Source organism: Ursus americanus, chromosome 3 (assembly GCF_024610735.1).
Source record: "Ursus americanus isolate L20-20 chromosome 3, mUrsAme1.1.p, whole genome shotgun sequence".
Classification (NCBI taxonomy): domain Eukaryota; kingdom Metazoa; phylum Chordata; class Mammalia; order Carnivora; family Ursidae; genus Ursus; species Ursus americanus.
In genome coordinates, this window is record NC_142129.1 from 17,774,852 (window position 1) to 17,794,114 (window position 19,263).

Here is a 19,263-nt window from a genome sequence, read left to right on the forward strand (position 1 = left end):
GGGGACACATTCCTTGGCTCTGCCAACCCAAAATACCTGTCCTATAAGACTTTTAAGTTACAGATTTTGACATTTAACCTCTTCTTAGGAAACTTGCAAGTCATTGTTGTAAGGAATGGCGGGCATCTTTTCTTCCTCAGACCCGAGCATCCAAATGTGACAGAGAAGGGTGGAAGGAGTAGGGTGCATAAGCAGAGTCTGCCCACATTTTCTACGGGATGTTGCGAGGGCAGCAATGGGAAACTGCAGCCAGGTCTCATTCTGTCTGAGCGCAGACTGGCTCTTCCTGTAAAGGTTCAGGAGGCTGGGTGTGTAGCGAGTGGGGCCGGGAGGGGGAGAGGAATAGCTGGAAAGTGAAATTGGATGGTCTGAGCATAGAGTGGTAGGTCCTTACTGTATCGTAATACATTTGTAAGCCTCTGAAATCCTATTTGACACAAGATGAAGTGTAAATGCTCAAGTTAATACATAGCATGTTGGAACTTGTGGGACACTGTCAGAGCACCTCTTTCAAAGCAAATGTAACGAAAACAAAAAGAACCAGGGAAGGGGGACCTCTGGAACCGATCCAACCACGATACTAGAGCAGAAAGCTTCAGGGTGATGAGTAGATCCAACAGAAGCAACTCCATCCCAATGGACACGTGTTGTGGCACCACGTGAAGAGAGCTGTGCCTCAGACATTAACCTTCAAATGTTAACACAAGCCCCTACAGTAGAGAGATAGTGTCTACTTTAAGAACTGGCACAGAAGAAATCACGAAGAGGAGTGGCGTGGAAGCTTTGCGGTCTGTGCAGGTGGCGCTGTACTACCTGCAGGGCTGAGTACACGCCACGGAGCAAGGCGGTAATTAACACAAAGAGGCAGCCTTGGACCAGCCCAAGCACATGGATTCCAACAACACAAGAGAAAACAAGGGACGCAGAAAACAAACCTTAGAGAACCCACCTGCAAGAGATGGGAATGCCAGACAACAGTTAAAAAACAAAACAAAACAAAGCCCACAGTAGAACATATGTAAGAGAAAACATAAAAGAAAATGTTGGAACGTACACCACCTTCTCAGGAAGTACCCACACATTTCAGAGGGAATAATAAAGGAATGACAATTACTGCTGTTTGGTGAGCTTTTAGAGGCCCCAGGCCCTGGCCTACACATTTATACATATTTAATCTTCATAGCTACTCGCCGGGAAGAGTACTCTTATCTTATTTTATCAAAGACGACACTGAGGCTTTGCAGAAGTTGGGTGACATGTCTAGGTCACACAACTGATAGGAGGTCCAGCCAGATTTAGACTTGCCATGGGTGTGTGCTGTGTTCTTAATCAGTGTCATAGGGCAGTGAGAACCTGGCTGAAGAGGGAAGAGACCTGAGCATTCCTCTTGGTTAACTCTGTGACCTTGGGCCCAGATCTCCTATCTATAAAAATGACGAGGTCAAGCTGGATATGTTTCAAGAGGCTCTTCCAGATCTAAAATGTTGGGTTGGTTTCAAATCAACAGTCTATAGTTTATAAGAGACACATTTAAATCAGAAGGCACATGTAGAAAAATAGTGAATTATACTCGTGTGCAGATTTTAAAAATATAGGGGTTGCCATCATGGTAGCAGATAAAATTAATCAGGAAATATAAAAGAATGCTGAGCTATGCATCAAGGTCACCATCAAAGGTAAGACATGCATAGAACAATGAAAGCCTAGGATAGTACTGAGTGCACATACCCTATACACGTACTGGGGAACATGCAATCCTGGAATGCAAGGAGTGTATATAGATCTCTCTCTCTCTCTCACTTGCTCTCATCTGTCTACCAAAAGGGTCCTGGTAAGAAGTTATATCTGAGGCTCCTGGGCGGCTCAGTCAGTTAAGCATCCGACTCTTGGTTTTGACTTGGGTCATGGTCTCAGGGTCATGGAATCAAGCCCCACGATGGGCTCTGCGTTCAGCACAGAGTCTGGTGGAGATTCCCTCTCTCTCCCTCCCCCTTTACTCCTCCCCCTGCACAGGCTCACGCACTCTCTCTCTAAAATAAATAAAATCTTAAAACAAAAAGTTATACCTAACAAAATGGGGGTGGGGATGGGGCAGGAAGGAGTAGAAAATGGAACTGGAAGGTGTAAGTATAAAATAATAAGGGAAAAATGTATGGATACATTATGTGAACCTAAAGGTAGAGCATGATAATCCCCTGAGGCCAATAAATGAAAAAAAATTCATCTTACTCTCCAACATAAAAGATATTCAGCAATTAAAAAAGGCAGAAAGTCCATGTATCATATTATCCCAACAACACGTAATCATCTTGAAAGAAAATAACATGAACAGAATTAGAAAGGAGTTCAACTACTTGAAAATTTTGAAATACTCTCTTTAATGATTTCTGAATTGGGGACAAATTCCTGCATACAGTAACAGAAAGCATTTTTTTTTAATGAAAAGAAAGCTCACTATCATAAGAATTGTTACAAATATATTTTGACCGTATCCAAACCCTATATAACTAGCAGACAGTTTATAGATAAGGAGAAAACAGACATTACATCACACGAATGAGTGCACATCTCTCCTAGCTTAATGAAATGCAAATTAACATTTGTTAGGACTTCATTCCATGCCTATTAAACTTAAAAGAAACCTAAATGATAAACCCAGTGTTGGCAGGATTTTTGTGGCACCAGGCTCAGCGCTGGAGGGATGGGATTGAAAAATAATGAACTCCTGCCCTTGTGGAACCCAGTAGAATGGACACAGCAGACATGGCGGACTGTATGTAAGCATCATCATGAGGTGTTTAACTTACTTGAGAGTAAGTTATTGGAAGTGGTTATTTTGTTAGCATGAGGGCTGAGACATGTGTCACTAGAATATAAGTGGGAGTTTTGTCTCACTCAGCATGGTGTCCTCAATATCATGACAGCCACTGCCCACCACAGAGCAGATCCTCAATAGACATTTGGTGAATGAGTGCAATGTGCATATGGAATTACAGCGAAAATTTAAAATACAAGTTCTGTCTTACGTAACTGTGGTTATACCCATATACAAAGGTTTATATGTTCATCTTAACAGCTCAAGGGGATTTTGTAAAGATATAAGTAGAGCATGTTTCCCTTCTCTGTCAAGATATTCAGATTCATAATTTTTAAATAAAAAAAGTATTCACACATACCTATACCACCATCACCTGTGTATTCCTGCCTCGCACGGACAATGTATTCTCTTCTACTTTGGAGCCTTATGGGTCTAGATTTATGGAGGTAGATCAGTTGTCCTCAGCCCTGGCTGCACACTAGAATCCCCTGGAGCTGGGCGCACTCCTAGACAAGCCTACTAATTCCTCTGAGGGTGATGCCCAGGCGTCATCGATTCTAATGTTCAGCTAAGATACCAAGGCCACTTAGGCAGTAAAACTCTTCCATCAAATTTACATTTTCATTACAGAGAATGTACTCAGTCATTGTTGAGAATAACCCTTTAAGAGGTTTTTGTGAAATTCTGAGTTCAAAAATACCCTTCTTGTATTGTGAAGAAAAAGTATCTGAACTGGGTGTTTCACAGGAACAAATGCAATCGAGATGCTGGGGGGCCTCTGTGGCACCCTTCCCCCAATATTAGTGTCATGGGTGGGCAGACTAGGGTAGCCTTAATAGCCTCTGATCTAATGAAGTTGACTGATCAGGCTGCGTTCACCTCAAAGGGAAGAAAGTTCTAGAAGTTCTCACACAGGCCAGAGGGAGAAGCCAGGCAGGAGTAAAAAGGGCCTGGATGGAAGGAACTTGCCCTGATAGTTGACCTAAAAACTATTCTGTCCACGTGATAAAAAGGAGGCTTGAAGGTCAAGGTCTGGGATTGCTGATCATTTTTGAAGACACAAAGGAATCTGGCAACCCAGATTTTAGGCTGTGCATCTCTTGGTGGGAAAACGCCACATGGGAGCTGTGCTTTTATCCTGGGCTCTGGGGAAGATTCTCTGGAACCAGGATAGACAATGGTACGCACTCAACATGCTTGCTGAGCTCTGTGCTGTCTCCAAATCATCTCCCAGGGCCTCCTGGGTTCGCCTCTCCAAGACTGGTATTTGGTTTTCTTGTCTTCCTCTTACTTATCTCTCCTATCTGTGCAAAGTTTAACAGGGTTCCTGGGTCTGACTTGGAGCATGGCAGGAGCTCCCTGTATACCGAGGCCAGCTGGGTCACGTATGGCCTCTAAATCAAGCTAGAGGTTGGGATTAAAGAACCCCTAGTGGGCCCAGTTTCAGACCCATGCTACCAGATCCCATGGGTAACTGTATCCTTGTTCCCCTCTTCCAGGCTGCCCATTCTCCAGGGAGGGACATTTGCTTTTGTGGCACCCTCCCTGGCCATGCTCTCCCTGCCCGCCTGGAAGTGCCCAGAGTGGACACTTAATGCCAGTCTGGTGAACACCAGCTCTCCTGAGTTCACCGAGGAATGGCAGAAGAGAATCCGAGAGGTAACAGGGAAGGGAGGGGGTGGAGGGGGCAATGTGATACTACCACTATGTGTTTGGTCATCTTGCTCTAGTTCTATTTTGCTCCCCTCCTTCCAATGTCTGCACTTGGACCTTTGTAAATGAACTTTTTCCTTTAAGTTTAGCACATACATAAAATAACATAATAAATTTCCCAAAGCTGAACTTGTTCCTGTTACCAGCACCTGGATCAAGAAACCGAACATTAACAACACCCCAGAAGCCCCGTTGTGCCTCCTTCCAGTCACCTCTCCCCCAGGGATCATCGCTGACCTGATTTCTAACACCATAGATGAGTTTCACCTGGTTTTGAACTTTCTATACAGAACTCCACAGTACATACTCGTTTGCGCCTTGCTCTCTTCATTCAATATAATTTTTACAAGAGTCTTCCACATTGTTATATGTAGGGGTAGACTCCTCGTTCACTTCACTGAGTAGTGTTCCATTATATATTCATACAGCAATGTCCTTCTCTATTCTGCTGTTACCCGAACTGTGTTTAAGGGTAATTTCCAGTTATTGGCTGTTATAGATAGTATTGTTATGGACGTCTGTGTACTTGGTTTTAGGTGAATATATCTATGTATTTCCATCAAAGAGACATGTAGGAGTGGAATTACTGAATCATAGGGTATGTGTACCAGTCAGAGATCCCTGGAGAAACAGAATCAACGGGATATATAGAGATACACACAAGAGGGGATGTACTGTAGGAATTGGCTCACGCAGTGAGGGAGGCCAAGAAGGCCCTGAGCTGTTTGCTACAGACGTTGATCGGCATGCTGGTGGGCAATCTGGGTGACCTGTCTTTTTCCTAGTAGTCTGGGCCAGGTCTTCAGTTGCAGAATAGGCCAAGCTCAAACCAGCAACACTGTCAATACCAGTTTTTAAAAATACGAAATCCTCCCATACTCTGTGAAATGTCCTGTGTAGGCAGACTCCCAGCTCCATGATGGGCCACACACCCTCCTATTCTCCCACCAAAGACACCTGTGCCCATTGCTGTTGGCAATCTGGACCATCCTGGGCAACACAGGTGCCTTCAGATGGAGATGGAGATTAGGTCGTTTGGGAGCCCGAGTGCGCATGGTTTGTGGCCCAAGGTGTCAACTCGTGGACCCTGGTGACTACATTCAAAATCACACTACCTCCCTCTTTGTAAGACGCAGGGACATCACCATGAACCATCAGTATTTGAGATTTAACTATACACTCCTGTCCCACACAAGGTAAAATTTCAATAGATCCACCTGCCAGACCAAACTGCTCATCACCGGCCACAGCCCAGGAACCCATATACTTACACAGGGGCAATCCAGGGGCAATCCCAGCCATTTACGTGTGCGGAGTCAGCCGGGTCGCACATAACTCCGCCCATTGGCTGGATGTGGACTTGCTTTATCTCCTGCCTCCACCCAGGGCCTTCTGTGGAAATGTTAAACACTCTCCCAGCCCCCACCTTTCTCAGTTAGGTGAGCAGCATCTTCAGCAAGACTCCGACCAGTGCTTTCTGAATTCAGGGACTCAGTGGTGAGACTCAGGTCTTTGTTGCTAGAGTTAGGTTACCTTGTGAGGTAGCATCTGTCCCAGGGGAGGGGAGGACTGTCACTGGCTCATGAATCCTAGGAACCCCTCCAGTGTAACTGCTTTTTCTTTACCTGACCATAACTATTTCCTTTACTTTTTAAAAAAGATTTTATTCATTTATTTTTGTGAGAGAGACCAGAGAGGGTGAGTACAAGCGGGGGGAGGAGCAGGCAGAGGGAGAAGCAGACTCCCCACTGAGCAGGGAGCCCCATGTGGGACTCGATCCAAGGACCCTGGGATCATGACCTGAGCCAGAGGCAGACGCTTAACCGACTGAGCCACCCAGGCACCCATAACTCCTTCCTTTAATCAGCAAATTCTGTTTATCTGTCCTTCCTTACTTGAATGTCTTCCTGGCCTCACTCGAGATACGACTGAGGTCTCTGATCCTAGAGTTATTGGTGCTGTTCACTAGTGGTCTAATTCCAGACAGCCCAGACTAGTTAGTAATGGTCTGTGCGGGGGTGGGGGGTGAGGAGCGGCTCCAGACCACAACCTCACCCGAAGCCGCACGGCTGAGCTGAGGCTCCTGGCCTCTGACAGCGTCCGTCCTCATCCCGGGTGGACTCTACCAAGGTCACTTGCCATACCTCAGGGAGCACTGTGCTGCGAAGGCACAGTACTGAGCCATAACCCGTGAGCGTCAGCCCAGAACTTCTGCAGTTCTTCCTTTGCAAAAGCAGCCTGTTTGCACACGCCTGTGCTCTGATGGACGGACCTCCGCGGTGCCATTAAGCCCTTGTGCTTCCTTTTTATCTCAGGGGCGGACCCAGGGTTAACGAGGCTCTTGAATCTTTAAAGAACAATCCCGTGTAGCTCTGGACCAAGATATGCCCGAGAATTTCACTTGTCAAGCTGGTGGGCCCTGGACTTTTGCCAGGGAGACTAGCCAGTCTCAGAATGCCATGTGTTGGAGAGCCTTCTCCCAATTAGACTCTGCTCCTTCGGGCAAGCCTGCGTTTACGACGCCATCCACAGAATGAATGAATCACGGAACACGTGCGCGGCTCGTGGGTGTTTGTTTCTTTGTTTGTTTCTGCAGTACCCCCGCCCCCCCCCCCCAGCCTCTAGTCAACTTCGTTACATCCAAATTTAAACTAAGCAAAGAACAGAAGTGGGGGTTCCTCACCCTGCTCTGCTAGATGCCGGGCAGGATTTCCCTTCCATGCGCACACCTGCTGGAATTTCTTACGCAGGAATCTCTTGCCTGCATACTCTCTAAGAAGAAAGATCTGTCGAGTTCCTTTGTCTCTTCTCCTACCCAAGCTTTTCTGCTCAAACCTTTCCCGCGTCCTAACGAAGCATCTGCCGGCTGCCCGGCCGTAGCGCAGCTCACAGACCTCCAGTGCATTCAGAAGCAGTTGCCTTGTGTTTTGAGGACACTGGGCAAGAGTTCTGGAAAATAATTTCCCAGGGGCTTGAACAGTATTAATAGTGAGGGAGGTGTTTAGGGATGTGGGTCATGCTGTACCTGCCTTAAACGTGGGATCCCAAGTGGCAGAGACATCGTATTTTCCTTAATACCTTCATTGTTTATTTTTGTGTTTATGATCTACCGAGCCCTTTAAAACAAGATTATGAAAACTACGGCTCTGGGACCAAATCCAGCCCGAGGTCTGTTTTTTTAACTGCTCACAACCAAGAATGGTTTTTACATTTTAAAAGGTTGTTTTAAAAAAGAAAGGCTGTGTGATAGAAAGCACACATGGCCCACAATATCTAAAATATTTACTATCTGGCTTTTTATAGGAAAAAGTTTGCCAACTCCTACTCTGAAACCTAGGGCCCAGGGTAGGGATTCCTTTAGCCCTAAGACAGTAGTCTTCACTATTTTTTCCCCGTTACCTCCAAGGGTCCAAACACCGCGAGCCAAACCCCGAGCCTTATCTCTGGTAGTTGAGCTCCATCTGCTGGCCCAGTGTTTTTCATCAGTGGTGTAAGTAAGAGAAAGTGCTTGCAAATTTCAACCCCATTTCACTAATTGGATTGATTGGTTGAATTCCCTGAGCCAGCCTATTGGAATTTAAGGTAGATTCTCCATGTTTAACTGAGTTATATTTATTCACACACATCTCAAGGATTGCAACCACTGGTGGTCAGCACACCAACTGTCTATCACTAATACTACCCACCAGAGAAGGTGACGCAAATATAGAACCAATAGGAAGGTCGTTACTTACTGGGCTTTAAGTAATGGGGAAGTGAAAGTGAACAGTTGTTTTATTTTTAAGACATGGTGGTAGCAGAAAAAGTAGAAAACTGGGAAGGGAAAGCAAGTTCAGTTTTTAATTCCTTAGGCCAATTCAAACTTCAACTTTCGGTATTATGGTTATTTTTATGTATCTACTTATGTGTCCTTAGATATAAATGAGATGAGTGATGGCATGATATAAGGGATGAGAAGGAGGGATTACGATTATTTTGTTATTATAAGGTGCTCACCCTACCCATGAACTGGCATAGTGTTATTTGAAAGTGGACTTGGATTAGTTGTAAAAGTACATTGCAAGCTCTAGGACAACACTCAAGAAAAGTGAAAGAAAGAAAGAAAGAAAGAAAGAAAGAAAGAAAGAAAGAAAGAAAGAAAGAAAGAAAGAAAGAAAGAAAGAAAGAAAGAAAGAAAGAAAGAAAGAAAGAAAGAAAGAAAGAAAGAAAGAAAGAAGAGGGAAAAAAGAGAGAGGGAGGGAGGAGAAAGAGAGAGGGGGAGGGAAAAGAAGAAAGAAAGAAAGAAAAAGAAAGAAAGAAAGAAAGAAAGAAAGAAAGAAAGAAAGAAAGAAAGAAGAAAGAAAGAAGTGTAACTGATATGTTAAGAAAGGAGGAAAAAATGGAACCATATGAAACGCTCAATTAAAACCACAAAAAGAGTGGAAGACAAAAATAAGAACAAAGAACAAGGCCAACAAGTAGAAAACAGTAATGAGTATAGTAGATATCAACCCAACTATATCAATAATCACTTTGAATGTCAATGGATTAAATGTACCAACTAATGACAGAGACTGTCAGAGTGGATACAAAAACATGTGACCTAATTGCATGTTGTCTATAAGAAACCTACTTTAAATATGAAGACACATAGGGATGCCTGGGTGTCTCAGTCAGTTAAGCATCTGCCTCTGGCTCAGGTCATGATCCCAGGGTCCTGGATTTGAGTCCCACATTGGGCTCCTTGCTCAGCAGGGAGCATGCTTCTCCCTCTGCCTGCCGTTCTCCCTGCTTGTGCTCTTTCTCTCTGACAAATAAATAAATAAAAATCTATAAAAAAATAAATATAATGACACATAGAGATTAAAAGTAAATGGATGGAGAAAAATATACCATGCTAACACTAATCAAAAGAAAGTAGGAGTTGCTCTATTACTTTCAGAAAAGCAGACTTTAGCAGGGCGCCTGGGTGGCTCAGTTGTTAAGCGTCTGTCTTCAGCTCAGGGCGTGATCCCGGCGTTCCGGGATCAAGCCCCACATCAGGCTCCTCCGCTGGGAGCCTGCTTCTTCCTCTCCCACTCCCCCTGCTTGTGTTCCCTCTCGCTGGCTGTCTCTCTCTGTCAAATAAATAAATAAAATCTTAAAAAAAAAAAGAGCAGACTTTAAAACAAGGAAAAGTTATCAGGGATAAAATGGAATGCATAACATCCAAACTAGGAGAGTAAGAAAGGAGGCATTAAGTAAATTCTGTCAGTCCAGTCGATCAGGGGTTGGCAAACCACAGCCCATGAACCAAATCTGGCCTGCTGCTTGTTTTTATATAGCTCACAAGTCAAGAATGGTTTTACACTTTAAATGGTTGAAAAAGAAGACTACTATTTCATGATGTGTCAGAATTATATGAAATTTTAATTTCAGTATCTACACATGAAATTTTATTGGAACACAGCGAGGCTCATTTGTTCACATCTTTCTGGAAAAGTTTCGACAGAGCCCATATGGCCCATCGAGCCTAAAATATTCACTATGTGGTCCTTTCCAGAAAAAAAAATTTTTGCCAACCCTTGCAGTAGAATGTGAGATCACAGAAAAATAAAGCAGCAAGAGGTTCAACATGCTATGGAGTGATGTTATCGTCGTCATCATCATCATCATCACTATGACCAATAAATACTTTTGAAGGCTATTTCCTGAAAACCTTCAAATTAAGTGAAAATGTCCAACAGGTTGTTGGAAATCTAGAACTGGAGAGAGGAGCAAGAACAGGCTCTCCTTGCTTCCGTTGCTCTGGGGTTCAGCTTTGATCCTGCACTGCCTCTGTGCATGCCCCCTGGGGGGCCCAGGTTGAGAAGTGACTGGCGCACCTGGGTCTTCCATGATGGCCAGGGCTGGGCTGAGGCCCACAGTCTCTGCAAGCTTCAAGGCGTCTGAGCTGTACTTTCTCTCTTCAGTTGCAGGGTGCCATTATGGTTGCTTCTTGTGTCCAGATAGTAGTGGGATTCTCAGGCCTCATTGGGTTTCTCATGCGCTTCATTGGCCCCTTGACCATCGCTCCGACCATCTCGTTGGTGGCCTTGCCTCTCTTTGATTCTGCGGGCAATAACGCTGGGATCCACTGGGGGATTGCCGCCATGTAAGTACTCTCAGTTCTTTCCAGTGGAAGATTACCCAGTTAGAATAATGTGTTCTGGATATTGGCAAACTCTTGTGGTTTACAGATACTTTCATAAACATTGTAATACCTTAATAAGCAGTGAAATGGCTACCATTTATTATTACTACTATTTATTACATTTTTAGTTCTCAAACACCGTGAGTTAATCACGGTCAGTGTATAAGAATACTTAGTGTAGTGTTCACAAAACAGTGATACTGCTGGTCCTCTGCGTGCTAGGTTTTCATTGTGCAAATGTTTGTAAACCTCTGGCACCTGGGAAGGGTGCAAAGACATGACTCCAGCTCTCAGTAGTCTTATGGTGTAGGAGAGAGATGAGCTTTGGCTCCAAGGTGCTATGACACCAGGACACAGTGATGAGAATTATAGAATGCTGTGCATGGTCAGGGGAGGGAGCAATGACAGTCAATTGGGAGGATCAGGAAGTCTTTAGGGAAAGAAGAGGCCTTAGGCATTTCCACAGAGCTTTGAAGGGACTGGGGGTTGGCACAAGACATGCTCATTCATGCTGCTGCGACGGTCTGACCACAAGGACTTGAAGAATGACCCAGGAGAGAAGCCAATCTCCGACTCTGGCCTCACTCGCTGCACCTGCTGGGATCTGTCCAGCTGCTGACCGGCAGGGAATGATAGCCCCCCCTTCCCCGTATTCCTCTCCAGCCACCAGCAGCTCTGAAAGGGAACAGCCCACCTTCTCAGAGATGGGTTCTGCCTTCTTGGGGACCCTCCCAGTGCGGTCCCGGCCACCCCATCCCAAAGACTCATGGTGGCTCAGCTTCAAAGCCCCTTGCTTAGGATGAGCCTCGGTTTGCCAGGCTGGGCGTGGCTTGTTTTTGTTTCAGGACCATCTTCCTCATCGTACTGTTTTCTCAGTACCTGAAAAACATCGCTGTGCCCATGCCTGTTTATGGAGGAGAGAAGAAGTGTCACACGTCCAAGTTCTACCTGTTTCAGGTCTTCCCGGTAAGAAGCACTCTCCACCCTCTTCCCTTCTTAGGGGACTTGCCCAGAGAGTGAGGGGAGCCTCTCAAACTTCCAGAAGGTCCCCGAAGCAAATGCTTCCCCCTGTGGAGGGCCTCTCCTCCCTGACCCCCCCACTCCTCCACTGTAGAAGGAGGCCAAGGGGAGCCCTGCCGCCATCCGTGGGAGTGCTCCCCGGCTGTTGGTGGAAAGCCGTCCCCGTCTTTCCACGAAGCTTCTCCCCCCGAAGCAGAGAACCCTGCCCTAGGTCACTGCTCTGGGCACCTGTGGGGGACAGCCTGGGCACACGTCCCTGGGGCCGTCCCCATAGCAAGGTTCACAGCTAATCATACAAAACTGAGGACCCAGTTGCTCCAATCAAGTTCTCAGTGGCTCGTGGGTAATCCGGATCCCTCGCGATGGGACTGGTCCCTCACTTTTCAGACACTCCTCTGCCAGATTTACAGCACGGTGTTAGGTCTGCGTGGCTGCCAACCACACACAATATGTTTAATTTAACTGTGAGCTACATTTCACGTTGTAAAAAGATACTTCCGCATCTCACTGATCTCTCACTGCCCTGCAGGCCTGTGGTCCTACCCTTCTGTGTGCACAAGAATCACTTGGGGACATTGCTAAAAATACACCTTTCTGGGGCTCTGCCACCAGGGATTAAATATCAGTAAAGCTTCAGGCTCTGCAGAGCAGTGATTATCATTCCATTGTACAGACAAGGAAACTGAGGCTTGGAGAATTTGATCCAAGGTTATGTAACCAGCCAACAGTGGGAAGGGAGATAGACAGTAATCCTTCTGACCCAGGCCGTGCCTATTTTGCTAGACCTTTCTGCCTCTATTGGACACAAGGTTTTTCCATAGTTTATTTCCTACATTCCTTTAATGTGCTCATTATGACACGGATTGCTGTCGTCACTGGAAGGGCCAGTAACCCAGCATTTCCTCATTTCAGAGAGCTTCCCTGCCCTCCCTCCCTGGCCCAGCACCTCTGGGTTGTGTGGGCAGGAGCTGGGGCTCTGGGCCCAGTAGTGAAGGGGGCTCCCTCTGCAGGTGCTGTTGGCGCTCTGCCTCTCCTGGCTTCTCTGCTTCGTGCTCACAGTCACCAACACCCTTCCTTCGGCCCCCACCGCCTATGGGCACCTGGCCCGCACTGACACCAAAGGCAATGTGCTGAGCCAGGCTCCCTGGTTTCGCTTCCCTTACCCAGGTAATGAGAAGATAGGGACCCTTTCTGCCAGGACTTGTGTTTTCCAGGACTGTCCATGGGGTCAAGGGCACTGAATGGAGATTTGAATAGGGCCAGGGGATGGATCTCCTCCAAAAGATCTGATAAGGAGGAGCGGGCCCTAGGGGGTCCCTATGAGCCCCTAGAAGAAGAAGGAGACCCTTGGGTTGTCCTAAGAATCCTCTGGGGGTGTTAGACGAAAGACTCCCATTCCCGGACCTTCCTCTCATTCCCTCCTCCATGTTACTCAGAACCCATGGCCTGAGAGCGGGCAGATCAGAGAGGTCTCGACCTTCTAGCCAGAACTTTGAGACTCTTTCCGGATTAGTTGGATTCTACCCAAGGGAGCCCTGGGCTGAATTAGAACTTTTCTGCGAAGATGAGGTCAAGGCCATCCCTTAGTCCACTTCTGGTTGCCTTTCCCAGCACTTTTGACTCAGGTGTATTAATAACCAGGTTCAAGGGAGGGCTGGCCTGGCCCCGTGGACTATGGAGCTCATGCCTCCATCAGTAAGAATCTCTGCTTCCAAATGCTTCGATCTGTCCAGGAAGGGGCCCTGCTGCTGACTGTTTTCATGCACAGTGACCTCAAGGTCTGGGTGTCTGACTTGCCTTCAGGGAGGAATGGCCGGGCAGAAGTCCAAGCCAAAGCCTCCGGAGAGTTGTGGGGTTGGAAGATACACTGCCTGGCCTTTCAAGCCTTCCAAAGACCCCCCTCCGGCAGAGAAGTTATCTTGGGCTCAGCAACCTGTTGTCTTCTGGAATAACGTTCCCTCTGCATCGCTCTTGCAGGACAGTGGGGCCTCCCCACCATCAGCCTGGCTGGGGTCTTTGGGATCATTGCGGGGGTAATTGCCTCGATGGTGGAGTCAGTAGGCGATTACTATGCCTGTGCCCGGCTGGTGGGGGCCCCACCGCCTCCGAGGCACGCTGTCAACCGTGGCATCGGCATTGAGGGTCTTGGCTGTCTGCTGGCGGGGGCCTGGGGTTCAGGGAACGGCACCACCTCCTACAGCGAGAACGTCGGGGCACTGGGCATCACCAGGGTAAGTCTGCCGGCAGTGACTTCGGGCTGGGAGCCTGCGTCTGTCATCCACCTGTGAGTCTCTTCTTGTTGCCGCAACAAATTAGCACAAACGCAGTGTTTCCAACAGCTCAGATTTGTTATTGTATTGATCCGGAGTTCAAAAGTGCAGCACGGGGCTCAGGGAGCTAAAACACAAATATTGGCCCGGGCTGTGTTTCCGTTAGCTTTGATGCCAGCCTTTGTTTCTCATTCCTTATGAGGATTATAAACACAACCAAAAAATGTGTTTTGAGGAGGTAAATCCTTACCACATGTCTTGCCATGACGACTTTCAATAAATAAGCTCTTAGGCTGGAAAGAAAATTCACCAAAGGCAGGATCTCCTACTTTATCGCTGGATTCAGTACTGGAGTCAGGAGTTGCCACTAGAGTATCTCTATAAAGGTACTTACAAAAATACTTTTAATTGTGGTTAAAGACACATAACATAAAAACTGAAATCTGCACCAATCACACAACTCCTTATTCCCCTTCATTCCCAGCCCCTGTCCACCCGCAGTCTAGCTGCCGTTTCTGTGAATTGGATGACTCTAGGGACTTCATATAAGTGGAATCATACAGTATTTGTCTTTTTGTGACTGGCTTATCTCACTCAGCACAATGCCCGGGACTGTCCAGGCAGCCCAATAATATTCCGCTCCATAGATGCACACCGCGTTTTGTTCATGCCTCGTCCCTAGATTTTATTCTAGCTCCTCTCTGTGGCCCTTCCAGCCCTTTGTGGTGGAGCCCTTGCCTTGCTCTTCAACCATCTCCTATGAGTCTCTCTCTGTCTCCCTGCACTCCAGACACATGGATTTTCCTTCCCACCTCCTCCCCTGCAGCTTTACTGAGATATACTTGACTATAAGACAACATTGTGTAAGTTTAAGCTGTACAACGTGTTTATTTGATACACTTCCATATTGCCATGTGATGACCACCATTAGCTAACACTCCCATCACATTACATAATTACCATTTCTTTTTTTGTGGTGAGAACATGTAAGATTGACTCTCTTAGCAACTTTCAAGTGTGTAATTTGGTGTTGTGAACTATAATCACAATATTGTACATTAGATCCTCAGAACTAAATCATCTTCTAACTGGAAGTCTGTACTCTTTTGACAACTCATTTTCTCCACCCTAAGTACCCTGGTAACCACCACTCTACTCCATTTCTGTGAATTTAGCTTTTTTATTTTTTTACTTATTTTATTTTATTTTATTTTATTTTATTTTATTTTATTTTATTTATTGGGAGAGAGCGCACATGCACATGAGCAGGGGTGGGGAGGGGCAGAGGGAGAGGGAGAGAGAGAATCTTTTTTTTTTTTTTTTTTTGGTTAACAACTTCAACTTTATTTTTATTTTATTTTTTATAATGATTTTTTAGTATATTATGTTAGTCACCATACAGTACATCCCCGGTTTTCGATGCAAGGCTCGATGATTCATTAGTTGTGTATAACACCCAGTGCACCATGCAATACGTGTCCTCCTTACTACCCATCACTGGCCTATCCCATTCCCCCACGCCCCTCCCCTCTGTAGCCCTCAGTTTGTTTCTCATAGTCCATAGTCTCTCAGGTTTCATTCCCCCTTCTGATTACCCCCCCCTTTCTTTATCCCTTTCTTCCCCTACTGATCATTCTAGTTGTTATGTTCCATAGATGAGAGAAATCATATGATAGTTGTCTTTCTCTGCTTGACTTATTTCACTTAGAATTATCTCCTCCAGTGCCGTCCATGTTGTAGCAAATGTTGAGAACTCGTTCTTTCTGATAGCTGAGTAATATTCCATTGTATATATGGACCACAACTTCTTAATCCAGTCATCTGTTGAAGGGCATCTCGGCTCCTTCCACGATTTAGCTATTGTGGACATTGCTGCTATGAACATTGGGGTGCATATGGCCCTTCTCTTCACTACGTCTGTATCTTTGGGGTAAACACCCAGTAATGCAATGGCTGGATCATAGGGTAGCTCAATTTTTAACTTTTTAAGGGACCTCCACACTGTTTTCCAGAGTGGCTGTACCAACTTGCATTCCCACCAACAATGTAGGAGGGATCCCCTTTCTCCACATCCTCTCCAACAATTGTTGTTTCTTGCCTTGTCTATTTTTGCCATTCTAACTGGCGTAAGGTGGTATCTCAGTGTGGTTTTGATTTGAATTTCCTTGATGGCTAATGATTTTGAACATTTTTTCATGTGTCTGTTAGCCATTTGTATGTCTTCATTGGAAAAGTGTCTGTTCAGATCTTCTGCCCATTTTTTGATTTGTTTATTTGTTTCTCATGTATTGAGTTTGAGAAGTTCTTTGTAGATCTTGGATACCAGTCCTTTATCCGTAGTGTCATTTGCAAATATCTTCTCCCATTCCGTGGGCTGCCTCTTAGTTTTTCTGACTGTTTCCTTGGCTGTGCAGAAACTTTTAATCTTGATGAAGTCCCATAAATTCATTTTATCTTTTGTTTCTCTTGCCTTTGGGGATGTATCATGAAAAAGGTTGCTTTGGCCGATGTCGTAGAGGTTGCTGCCTATGTTCTCCTCTAGAATTTTGATGTATTCCTGTCTCACATCGAGGTCTTTCATCCATTTGGAGTTTATTTTTGTGTATGGTGTGAGATAGTGGTCAAGTTTCATTCTTTTGCATGTAGCTGTCCAATTTTCCCAGCACCATTTATTGAAGAGACTGTCTTTTTCCCACCGGATGTTTTTTCCTGCTTTATCAAATATTAGTTGCCCAAAGAGCTGAGGGTCCATTTCTGGGCTCTTTATTCTGTTCCATTGGTCTATGTGTCTGTTTTTGTGCCAGTACCATGCTGTCTTTGTGATCACAGCTTTGTAGTACAGCTCAAAATCCGGCATTGTGATGCCCCCAGCTTTGTTTTTCCTTTTCAACAGTTCCTTGGAGATTCGGGGTCTTTTCTGGTTCCATACAAATTTAAGGACTGTTTGTTCCAGTTCTTTGAAAAATGTCCTCGGTATTTTGATCGGGATAGCATTGAAAGTGTAGATTGCTCTGGGTAGCATGGACATTTTAACTATGTTAATTCTTCTGATCCATGAGCATGGAATATCTTTCCATCTTTTTATGTCTTCCTCAATGTCTTTCAAGAGTGATTTATAGTTTCTAGAATAAAGGTCCTTTACGTCTCTGGTTAAGTTAATTCCAAGGTAACGTATGGTTTTTGGTGCTATTGTAAATGGGATGGATTCCCTAATTTCTCTTTCTTCGTTCTCGTTATTCGTGTATAGAAATGCAACTGATTTCTGAGCATTGATTTTGTATCCCGCCACGTTACTGAATTGCTCTATAACTTCTAATAGTTTGGGAGTGGCTTCTTTTGGGTTTTCCATATAGAGTATCATGTCATCTGCGAAGAGAGACATTTTGACTTCTTCTTTGCCGATTTGAATACCTTTGATCCCTTTTTGTTGTCTGATTGCTGTTGCAAGGACTTCTAGTACTATGTTGAATAATAGTGGCGAGAGTGGGCATCCTTGTCGTGTTCCTGATCTTAAGGGAAAGGCTTCCAGCTTTTCCCCATTGAGAATAATATTTGCAGTAGGCTTTTCATAGATGGCTTTTATGCGATTGAGAAATGTACCTTCTATTCCTACACTCTGAAGGGTTTTAATCAGGAAAGGATGCTGTATTTTGTCAAATGCTTTTTCGGCATCGATTGAGAGGATCATATGGTTCCTGAGTCTTTTCTTGTTGATATGATGTATCACACTGATTGATTTGCGAATATTGAACCACGCTTGCATCCCAGGTATGAATCCCACTTGATCGTGGTGGATAATCCTTTTAATGAACTGTTGGATTCTATTAGCAAGTATCTTGTTGAGGATTTTGGCGTCCATATTCATTAGGGAAATCGGTCTGTAATTCTCCTTTTTGATGGGGTCTTTGCCTGGTTTGGGGATCAAGGTAATATTGGCCTCATAGAATGAGTTTGGTAGCTTTCCTTCTGTTTCTATTTTTTGAAATAGCTTTAGGAGAATAGGTATTATTTCTTCTTTGAATGTTTGGTAGAATTCCCTAGGAAAACCATCCGGGCCTGGAGTTTTGTTATTTGGAAGGTTGTTTATCACTGACTCAATTTCTTCATAATTAATTGGCCTGTTTAAGGAATCAATTTCTTCCGGTTTCAATCTTGGTAGTTTATAGGTTTCCAGGAAGGATTCCATCTCTTCCAGATTGCTTAGTTTATTGGCATATAGCTGTTGATAAAAATTTCTAATAATCCTTCCAATTTCAATGGTGTTCGTCGTGACCTCTCCTTTTTCATTCATAATTTTAATAATCTGGGTCCTTTCTCTTTTCTTTTGGATAAGTGTTGCCAGTGGTCTGTCAATTTTATTGATTCTCTCAAAGAACCAGCTTCTAGTCCTGTTGATCTGCTCTACTGTACTTCTGGTTTCTGCTTGATTGATTTCAGCTCTAATTTTGGTCAACTGCTTCCTCGTGCGTGGATTAGGCCTGTCCCTCTGTTGCTGTTCCAGCTTCTTGAGGTGAGAATATAAAAACTGCATTTTAGATTTTTCTATTCTTTTGAGTGAGGCTTGGATGGCTATGTATTTCCCCTTTAGGACTGCCTTTGCAATATCCCATAGGTTTTGGACTGTTGTATTTTCATTCTCATTGGTCTCCATAAATTGTTTAATTTGATTTTTGATTTCCTGGTTTATTGAGTCATTCCTGAGCAGGATGGTTCTTAGTCTCCAAGTGTTTGAGTTTCTTCCAAATTTTTCCTTGTGGTTGAGTTCCAATTTCAGAGCGTTGTGGTCTGAGAATATGCAGGGGATAATTTCAATCTTTTGGTATCAGCTGAGACCTGTTTTGTGTCTCAGAACATGGTCTATTCTTGAGAATGTTCCATGGGCATTAGAATAGAATGAGTATTCTTTGGTTCTGGGGTGTAGTGTTCTATATATATCTAAGAGGTCCAACTCATCAAGTATGGCATTCAAAGCCTTTGATTCTTTGCTTAGTTTTTGCCAGGGTGTTCTGTCTATTTCTGAGAGTGGAGTGTTGAGGTCCCCTACTATTAATGTATTTTTATTTATATGTCTCTTTATTCTGGTTAAGAGTTGGCTTGTGTATCTTGCTGCTCCCCTGTTGGGGGCATATATATTTATAATTGTCATATCCACTTGTTGAATACTTCCTTTAAGAATAATATAGTGCCCTTCTGCGTCTCTAACTATAGTCTGTAGTTTAAAATCCAGTTTATCTGATATGAGAATTGCTACCCCAGCTTTCTTTTGAGGTCCATTTGCGTGAAAGATGGTA

The 19,263-nt window shown here is 44.7% G+C and overlaps 1 protein-coding gene across 4 annotated transcripts in view; it reads left to right on the plus strand.

The window, feature by feature from the left end:
• Positions 1-19,263, plus strand: part of LOC123788922 (solute carrier family 23 member 1-like) — a 58,233-nt gene that overhangs the window by 29,414 nt on the left and 9,556 nt on the right. For all 4 annotated transcript variants that reach the window (XM_045792592.2, XM_087860807.1, XM_087860806.1 and 1 more), the window contains 5 exons: positions 4,318-4,477; positions 10,462-10,643; positions 11,528-11,648; positions 12,713-12,869; positions 13,680-13,933. In XM_045792592.2, the coding sequence (XP_045648548.2) occupies positions 4,318-4,477; positions 10,462-10,643; positions 11,528-11,648; positions 12,713-12,869; positions 13,680-13,933 (874 nt within the window). The remainder of the gene's footprint in view (positions 1-4,317; positions 4,478-10,461; positions 10,644-11,527; positions 11,649-12,712; positions 12,870-13,679; positions 13,934-19,263) is intronic.